The sequence below is a fragment of the Ruditapes philippinarum genome, unplaced genomic scaffold (assembly GCF_026571515.1).
Source record: "Ruditapes philippinarum isolate M1 unplaced genomic scaffold, ASM2657151v2 ctg2074_1_1_1_1, whole genome shotgun sequence".
NCBI classification, from domain to species: Eukaryota; Metazoa; Mollusca; class Bivalvia; order Venerida; family Veneridae; genus Ruditapes; species Ruditapes philippinarum.
Window position 1 is genome coordinate 1 of NW_026861518.1, and position 10753 is coordinate 10753.

The 10753-nt window shown below is 33.1% G+C and overlaps 1 protein-coding gene across 1 annotated transcript; it reads left to right on the forward strand.

Moving 5' to 3' along the window:
* Positions 1 to 1408: 1408 nt before the first annotated feature.
* LOC132715906 (uncharacterized) lies at positions 1409 to 10472 on the forward strand (the record flags this gene model as incomplete). Its single annotated transcript, XM_060699014.1, is given in 3 exon segments — positions 1409 to 1576; positions 4048 to 4173; positions 5406 to 10472. Coding segments are annotated over 3 exon segments (362 nt in total), but the record flags the coding sequence as incomplete, so codon positions are not given.
* Between the last annotated feature and the right edge of the window lie 281 nt (positions 10473 to 10753).

Sequence of the window (10753 nt, forward strand, 5' to 3'; positions counted from 1 at the left end):
TTGTGTCCGCTCCATAACAGCTGAAAACTTTTTGAAATAACTTGGCAAAAGTGATCACCATAATGAGGTGATGTGCAGAGTGCAAAAATTGGGTTGCCATCCCAAAGGCCAAGTTCACACTTAAAGGTCAAATGTTTAAAAGTTTTCATTTCATAATAAAAAGTCTACATTTTGTGTTTGCTTCATAAATTTTAAACAGCTGAAACTTTTTAAAAATAACTTGGCACAAGTGATCACCATAATGAGATGATGTGCAGAGTGGGTTGCTTCTCCCAAATTCAAGGTCACACTTATAGGTCAAGTGTTGAAAGGTCTCCATTTCATGTCTGCTTAATAAATTTAAAGGAACATCACTGGGTTTTATAAGCCTAAAACATGATATTTTAATTTTTCACATAGATAAACATGAGCACTTAAAACAGAAATATAAATAAAATATAACTAATAAATACACAAGAAATACTTTGAAAATCATATGTTTGTGCTATTCTCAGTCCGAGATTTGAGCGAAAAAAGTTTAAACGCTTTTCAATTTTGGGTCATTTTTCACCATACTCATTATAATAATTATTCTGGAAAAACTGAGGGATCTCATGATCTGAAATTTTGTGCATAAGTTATTAGTATAGATCTACATCAAATGGGGTAATAATCTAAAAAAAAAATTTCAATCCTGTCATGTCAAAAAACTTCAAAAAACCCTTTAAACGGTTGAAAATTTTTTGATTAACTTGACAAAAGTGTTCACCATTATGAGACAATGTCCATAACTTTTAAACCGCTGAAATTTTTAAAAAAATAACTTGTGGAAGATTCTAAATAACTTGGCACAAATAATCACAATCGTGAGACTATTGGCTTATGATATGCATGGCACAACATCAAGGTCATAGTTGGCAAAAGGTCAAGAAGTACACGTTCATGTTCACTGCGGAAGGGGATTTAGCTGTCCTTCAGACTGCCTTGTTATTATATCAAAGTGAAATGACATAAATCCGTAATCAGAACACACTATCTAAAGTCCAACTCATGGTAGATTTCCCAATCCCTGATTCGAACCTTCTTTAATTTTTTTCAAAAAATAGGTCTGTCTGCATTCTGTAAATCTGTCGAAAGTAAAGAACAATTAAATAAACGTACTCCAATGTAATTTTCAAATCTTTATCTGAATGAACAATTTGATGTATCTGGTTGTCATCACTTGGTTGTCATCACAATTAAGCTATTGTTAGTTGTTGCATTGTTAAACATGGACAATAGGTACTATGAACGTCGCTTGTTGACTGGACTTGGTTATATTTTACATTAGCTTTCAGTATTTTACACAAATACATTATATATCCTCTGTTAAGCAATTTTTGGCCAAAGGTCCCCTTTTTCTGTTATTATGCTACATGTATTTTTTCAGCACCAAGTCATGGGCGAAGAGATGCTTTGATATATGCATTGCCAATTGTGGGTGTGGTTGTGATTGCATTGATTTTAGTGGCTTATCAAGTGAGGAGACGCCAGAACAGACAAGGATATCTTGAAAGTAAATATGATGCAGACACCGGAGCAATTACTATGCAGACAGGTGCTTTAAATCTATTCATTTAAGTATTTCGAGCTGAATGTTGTAAGTGGTTCTACTCAAGTACCTGCTTGTGTTTGAAATAATGTATATTGTACAACTGGCAACTGAGTTCTGCCTGCCACAGTAAATCAAGCATGTCAGTATCACTATATTATTTCTTAGCATCTTTTTCAGTGAAATTCCAATTTAATCAAATGTAACATTAATGTTTTTAAAGTTAACCATTTAGTCAAGTAAAGTGCCACACTTTAAGTTAAGTTTTTTTGTACCATCCCATTAATATTTCCTATACCCTTTGAAGTATTGCTTTAAAACTTTGTATACTTATTATGACCATCATCTCCACTTCCAGGCAAGAGGCCAATTGACTCTGTCTTGGATTTTGAAAAAATTATACCCCTTTTTTGCAACTTAGAACTTTGGTTAAGTTTTTTTTTTACACCACTTCACATATTTTGTTTACCCTTTGAGGTATTGCTTTGAATGTGTATTCTTGTTGGTGACCACTAACTACGCGTCCACCAAAGATGACATAACTCTGTCAAGGATAATGACAAAATTATGCCCCTTTTTTTAATCAGAATTATGGCTAAAATATAAAAAAACAGAATCCCTAAAGAAAGTCCAACACAACAAAATTGAAAATGTTGCAGGCTCGGTTTGATTGAGCCTGTTCATGGACGGTACTGGAAAGTGCAAGTTACCGTCCACGCCCCCTAGCACCGGCTTAAGCAAAATTCAACATACCACCCTACTTGCTTTCTATATCCTAAGTGAGGTATCACTTTGAAGTTTTTATATCTATTTTTCTCATCTCAATTTTCAGGCAAAAACTTACGAAAGTTAAGGGTGCTGTCTAACTGACAGCTATTGTTTTTCTAGGAGGTTGAATACATCAAACTAGAATATTTAGAATATAGGATCAGTCGCTACAAAATTGTAAATATCATGGTTGAAAATGGCCAAACCCCTGTAAACTTTTTGTATTTTTTTCAATTTACTCAGATGAGCAGTTATGGACCCTCTAAGACCTTTTTATACGCCCGTTTAAAAAACGGGACGTATTATGGGAACGCCCCTGGCGGGCGGGCGGTCGGGCGGGCGGCGTCCAATTTTGTCCGGAGCATATCTCCTACATGTATGGAGGGATTTTAATGAAACTTCATAGAATAGTTCACCACTATGAGGAGCAGTGTCGCGCACATGAACCAGGTCTCTAGGTCAAAGGTCAAGGTCACACTTAGTGCTCATTGAAAAATGCTTGTCCGGAGCAAAACTTCCACATGTATAAAGGGATTTCAATATTACTTGGCACAAATGTTCACCATTGTGAGGCGGAGTGTCGCGCACAAGATTCAGGTCCTTGCGGCCAAGGTCACACATAGAGGTCAAAGTTCAGATAAAAATATGAAGATGTGTATATGGACCATTTAGTCATCATTTATTGAGGGATTGTAACACAAATGGTCATTATCAAGACTATGGCTGTGATACATATAATTTAGGTCAATATATACTAGGTCAAGGTCACAAAAGATGATGAAATATCCAGATTTTGTCAGGATCATATCTCCTACACGCATGGAGGGATTTTAATGAAATTTCATAGAAATGTTCACCATTATGAGAAGCCATGTCAAGCACATGAACTAGGTCTCTAGGTCAAAGGTCAAGGTCACACTCAGAGCTCATTGAAAAACGCTTGTCCGGAGCAAAACTTCCACATGCATAGAGGGATTTCAATATAACTTGGCACAAATGTTCACCATTGTGAGGCGGAGTGTCGCGCACAAAATTCAGGTCCCTGCAGCCAAGGTCAAGGTCACACATAGAGGTCAAAGTTTAGATAAAAATATGAAGATGTGTATAGGGACGATTTAATCATCATTTATTGAGGGATTGTAACACAAATGGTCATTATCATGACTACAGGTGTGACACATTTACTTTAGGTTAATATTTGCAAGGTCAAGGTCACTGGAGATGATTAAATATCCAGATGTTGTCCGGAGCATATTTTCTACATGCATGGAGGAATTTTAATGTTACTTTATAGAATTGTTCACCACCATGAGACGTAGTGCCCTGCACATGAACCAAGTCTCTAGGTCAAAGGTGAAGGTCACAGTTAGAGCTCATAGAAAAACGCTTGTCTGGAGCAAAACTTCTACATGCATAGAGGGATTTCAATATAATTTGGCACAAGTGTTCATCATTGTGAGGCTGAGTGCCGTGCATAAAATTCAGGTCCCTGCGACCAAGGTCAAGGTCACACATCCTGTGCATATCTTCTCTACTGATTTGTTTTAAGGTTCATTTAACAACACAGTGCCAAGAATAAAAACTTGCTTGCTAGATAACACTTATCCATAATGCCCCCATCTCCATCTAAAGCTTTGGTAAACGGGCGTATTTTGTGACTATGGCACCCTTGTTTAAATATCATTTTAATTGTTTTAAAACAACAACAGGTCACCAGCCAACTTCTCAGGAGGATTATACAGGACAGACTGACCAGCAACATATTATGACTAGTTCCAATGGAAACGACAACAGAAATGCAACATCTGGTTTCCAGCCTCTGATGTCTGGAAATGGTGATTATGTAGTTTCCTATTAGGCCTCATAGCTCAGTACAGAGAGGGTGACCGGTCATTTTTGTTATCAAGTGGTTCTTGTTAGATACTCGACAAGCAGCCATATATGGCCATACATGTGTTGATATCAGTACAAAAACTAGACAAGCAAACAGGCTTTATGTTCACTAAGGATAAAGTAAGCTGTTAACCTGCTGGAATGGAAAGTGATCAGTCTTTGCCACCCAGGCTTCTATATTGTTTGTATCTTAGTTTATAACTTTATATATGATATTTTCTATATTGTTATGCCTTTATATATGATATTGATATCCCTATATCTTTTCATTGGCTATTCCAAATTCATAACAGGATACTTCCATGACACAAACTTAGTAGGTTAACCCTTAACCTGCTGAATTTCTGGACTTTTCCAATTTTCATTTTGTTTTGGAATCAATTTTAGGGGATATCAAGGAGAGAATTTGAAGTTGGCCAGCCAACGGTATAGAGCCTGGTCAGACTGCACGGATGTTAAGGCTGGCCTGCTTCTATTCTGATGGCAAAGACTAATTACTTTCGCCTTCAACAGGGTAAAGGTTAAAAGTTAAGAATGAGTGGCAGCATGGCCGTGTGGTTAACGCATCAGTAACCTAAGGATTGCTGTCCGCGTAGGTTCAAACCCTGTCAGGGCATGCTGTTGCTTCCTTGAGCAAGAAAATTTACATTCATTGCTCAGTACTGGTTGGTTCCAGGAACAGATTAGAAAGTTTTACAATAAGCTTATACATGTAGCTTCCAACACAAACAAACTAAACTAAAAGTTAAGTACCCCAAAATTCTAACAAAGATGTGATACTTAGTTAGTATTGGAATGGAACTGAAATAAGTACATGTATGTTAGTGAAACTTTTGACTTTTCTAGGGTTAGTTATAAAGAAATGTCTTAATATGAAAATTTTATTATTGGTTGTAAATAAAATTCATTTAGATCTACTTTTTAAGTTTTGTGTATAACGTTTTATTTTTTTTCTTAAATTATACAGAATGTATCTGTGATTAGACATATTGATGTCATTTAAAAATGAATCATAAAAGATGTATCATTGTTGTCTGTCAAGATTTTATTACTAAAAGTAAAAATACTGCAAATATTCAGATTCTATTTTATGTCCCCACATGGGGGATGCATGTACACTTATGACATATCAGTGAGGCCAACTCTTTATTCAGATATATCATTTTTGTTTCAGGTCCTCCTCAGAATATAATAACAGTCCCACCTCCAGCTTATGATGTTGTTGTGGACAAGAAACAATGATTCTGGCCAGATTGAGGGAGGGACATCATGGCAACACTAGAGTATTTTATTCATTGTTGTTTTGATTGGTATAAATGTAAGCAGACTACCTCAAATGAAAGAATTGTGATATTAATGTTGTACCTTTACAAAAAAAACTACATACATTGCATATGCAATTTGAACATATTCATCATTTCACCTTTATTTAGCTTAAAGAAGGGAAGATTATGACAGGCAAACTACTTTTGGTGCTAAATATTAGTTATCAAGATATTTTTTAAAATGTGTTTTTGTCAAATTATCTTAAAAATGTCAGATTACCCAGATTAGTCAATCACATTTCAGTATTTTGGGAAAAAATCATCATTTCAAAGTTTTATTGAGTCTGATGAGAAGCTTTTTATTTTGCTTGTTTCATTGAAGTGGCATAATGCCCGTCCAAGAATCAACTCTTAGTCAATTGCCACTATAAAAGCCAGTCTTTTGAAATATATACAATGTAATCAATTAAGCTCAACTTGACAATGAAAATATGAGCATAACGTCAGTTGAATCTTTTAGTCAATTTTAATTTTTGTTATGAATAGTTTTATATTTAAATGACTGTTTAAAGTATACAAAGTCTGATATTACATTATGATATTACATTGTATTCCTTTATAATGCATTCCAAAATTTTATATTCTTATATGATATGTATTTTTTGTGAAACCTCCTTAACAAAATTGTGGGATAGATGGGAGGGGCAATGTTAAGGCATCAAATTTACTGGATTGTCATTCTTACTTCTGTCCATTACTTTATCCATTTCTCATAGGTGCTAAATTAGTTACTGTCGTCTTAAATATTTTATATGACACTATCATTTTTTGAACTTTATCCATTAATCAAGGCCAAAATCATTAAACTGAAAGAAGACTTTTAGTTTATTATCTTTGTTAGAGTTGTATAAGTTAGCATGCACCAGTGTCGCAAACATTTTTATTTATGTCATGTTAAACTTGTTTTTAGATTTAACTGATAACAAAGCTAGAGCTTGAAATAATTATCTATGCACATGTTTAATGAAGGTTCCATTTTTAGCTCACCTGTAACAAAGTGACATGGTGAGCTTTTGTGATCACTTTTCGTCCGGCGTCTGTCTGGCGTCCATAAACTTTTATTTTAAACAACATCTCCTCAGAAACTGCTAAGCCAATTTCATCCAAACTTCATAGGAATGGTCCATTGGTGGTCACCTTAAAAAATTGTTCAACGAATTTAATGAAACATTGTCTGATGAGTGTCTATCAAGTTTGTTCAAATAAAAGCCCTGGGGTCAAAATTTGCTGTGCCCCGGGGGTCATTGATTTTCCTTATATGTATATAGTAAAAACTTTTAAAAATCTTCTTTTAAAAACCCAAAGAGTTAGAGCTTAGATACTAAGCATGAAACATCTTTTGGTGAGTGTCTACCAAATTTGTTCAAATAAAAGCCCCAGGGTTGAATTGGCCCTGACCTGGGGGTCTGGTTTTCCTTATATGTCTATAGTAAAATCTTCAAAAATCTTCTTGTAAAACCCCCAAAGAGCTAGAGCTTAGATATTTATCATGAAACATTTTCTAATGTGTGTTTACCAAGTTGGTTTTCCCGCCCCAAGGGCCTATATACAGGTGAGCGATTTCAGGGCCATCATGGCCCTCTTGTTAGATTATAATTTGAGTGTTGTAAATTTAGAGAAAAAAAATGTTTTGAAAGCATAAATAATTTGTTACTGCCTTAATTATTCTATTTTGTTAGAGATTGATTGTAAACATTGTATCACAGTATATCCAGTTTTTATGTCCTTACAGAGACATAGATAACAGAGATAAGCAGCTCCTTTATACTCAGCTGAAATATCACTTATGCCTATCAAAAAGTGAAAAATTAGGCATTTTGTAGCAAATAAAACTTAATGGATGTACAATTTATCCTTTTATATTATATACTATTTGAAAGGTAAATCTTTTATCTATTGCTGCATGTTAAAATATTGGTAACTTTTCATGCCTTTTGCTTAGAAAAACATGGCAGAACATACCCATTGAGCCAGTTTAGTTTTTTGTCATATGAATGATTTTGTAACAAAAATTATTAGTAGTTCTCTTCAAAAAATAATGTAACATTTATTTAAATGGGAACTGTAAATATTTTTACCTTCAGCCATATACAAATGCATAAGCTTTCAGAAAATGTATTATTGTACTGACTTTAATATCTAGTTAATAAGTTTTACTTGCTACAAGTTTTAAGTTAAGCAGGCACACGTGATATTTTAACTGGCTAGGAAGTTGCCCATCTCTGTTATCTATGTCTCTGGTCATTACTTCCAAAAAAGAAAAGGAAAATTCTGATATAATACTATCATGAGTAATATTGCTTACTAACATTACTTGGCTTTAATAGAAGAAAGTATGTTAATATCCCACTGTAACAGGAAAAAGGTGTTGGGGAATATGTGTCCTATGAAAACATTTCTAGTTGTTTCTATTATTGCAGCAGTACTATAGTTAGTTGAATTGCTAATTAAAGTATAACCTGTTAGTAAGTTAGTGTGTATATTTTCTTTTAAGAGTTTCATTGATTTAGTTACAGACAGTTTACACAAATAAAAGTTATAACACTAAGTCTTGTTCAGCCTTCGAGTCTGTGTAGTGAAGAACCTACACTTTATTTATATGAAAATTCATTACAATGCAGTGATCAGAAAATAATCAGATAATTCATTCAATTTGTTTATGGAATTTACTATGATATTTAAAGCACAATGTTATCTTACAATCACAGACCTCTCTGACAGTTTATATCCCGGCACAGAATGTAAATTATGGTGTGAGTATAGACAAATTATTCCATAGATGAATACAGAAGTCATTATGATTGATTTGTTGGTGAATTATTCTTCATTAAACATGTATATTTCTGAATGATGTATCATTTTATAAGTAAGTTGCAGAATATCAGATCATTTTATAAGTAAGTTTCAGAATATCAGATAATATATGTTTTGAACAAATTTAACCAATTGGCCTATTTTCCGATTGTGTTACCTCTGTTTTAAATCATTGTTCTTATACACAGGACTGCATGATTGAATATAATGAGACACCATTTTTATATCATACAAGGTCATACTTAAAGAAGAAAGAAAGAAATTTATTAGTTTTTCAAAAATGTTAACATGTTCATATTCATTTTCTTTGATTCTCAGGAAAAAAAATCAAATTTGTTTTATTTGTTAAAAGTTGTTTCTGTTTTAAATTTTTGATTTAATATGTATCTATTTTGTTATTAAATTAGGATTTACTATCACCTTGCTCATATCCTGCCATGTGTTTAATGTCTTTTTCAAATTTGAATAATGATCACAGATTTCATTGAATCAGTGATGATTTTTTTTTAAATATTTTATATACAGTATCTACCTCATTTATACAATTTTAAACATTTTTATGATCAACCTTTTAGTATGTATATATGATTTTATTGATAAATATTCCCTTTTTACATAATATGTTGCAAAAAAATTATAGATGTACAGTATTGATCCTTTTAGAATCAAAAAGTTAAGTGCAAAGGTAGATTTTGGTGTGTTAGTATATATTCTAACACGACCTGCATTTTTCTCCATAGAAGAACCAAAAGTGTGTTATTATGCAATAAAATCACAACTTGACATTCTATATTTAGACACGTGACATAATCATTCCACACGTGACATAACCACTAAAATTGTGACGTGCTGAAAATAAGCACGGAAACAAATCAGGGGCAATATATAGCCGAGGTCAATATGACTTTCTACCAGTGAATATCACATCATATTCAATGGCTCACTAGTCAATAATTGTTTTATTATATGAATAGGCTAAGAAATCAAAAAAAATCACAAAAAGTACAACCTTATATACATGTACAAATTTTGCCTCGTTGAAGCGCGGGAAAAAAGACGCACGTGTTAGGCGTGCAACGACTTCACGAACGCTGCGCATACAAAAGTAATTCAAGTTTATACTATTGTGGTGTAGCCTTTAAGTAAAATGGTAATGTATTGATATTTTAATCGAGAAATATGCCATAAAGAACAAAAAGGAACAATCATTTTTTAAGTAACACGCGTATTTAACAGTCTACAGTGTATGATCATTGAATATGAGTCTCAATCTATTTTTAGACTGGGAATATCCAATTCAGCCAGTGAATATGATACTACACCCAGTAAATATGATTTTATAAAAAGTTCTGTTGACTACTGTTTGGACCAATGAGATTGCAGATATATTTAGATCATATAATAAAGGCTAATATCAGGTATGGCAGCATTTATTTGTTGATAACGTGTTACCTAGAATCGAAATGATATATCCAAAACAGTGATTTTATTCCTTGATTGCATCACTGTTTGTCGTTCGGATGCACATCATTATATCACTCCGACTTGGTCCTCGTAATATAATTCCTCTCATCTCACCTCCAAACAGTGATATTATTGAGCGATAAAATCACTGTTTTGGATATATTATTTCTTAAATGTTTCTGGGTTAACTCAGTGTATCAAACTGTGACATGCTTCAAGGAGATGATATTGTGTCTAATATCTAAACTGGAAATCAATTGAAGAAAAAAGAGTTATATTTTTATATAATACGTCCAGAGATATATTTTGTAATGTACATGGTTGTCTATGTGTTAAACTTTAGCTCCACACAAGTGTTAGTTATATTCATGATACTTTTATCAAATGTTTACCTCATTGATTTTACTGAGAACCTGCGTTTTTGATGTCCTACTTTAGGCCAAGGTCACATTTTAACCCCAGGAATCTTGTGTGTTTTTAAAGGGACTCCACTGAGGTTTTTTTGACATGATGGGACTGAAAATATTTTTTCCAGACAAATGTACCATTTGATGTAGGTTAAGACCACTAATCTTTGTGCAAAATTTTAGATCATTCGCGCAATTCGTTTTTCCAGAATGATTATTCAAATTGTAAAAGATGACCCAAAATGAAAAGCGTTTAAACGCTTCTCACTCAAATTGGGCTAAGAAAAACATAAAAAATACGATTTTCAATTTATTTCAAAGTATATTTCTTTACTATCTTTGCATATATTTTTGTTTAAAGTGTCCCAGCTCATTTATGTAAGAAATTCAAATGTTATGTTTTAAGGCGTTTAAATCTGAGTGGAGTCCCTTTAAGTTATAATACCTTTTACGCTTTATGATATTTTGAACCATTTTGAATATTGTTTTATTCCAAGTTTTTCTGTATTAAT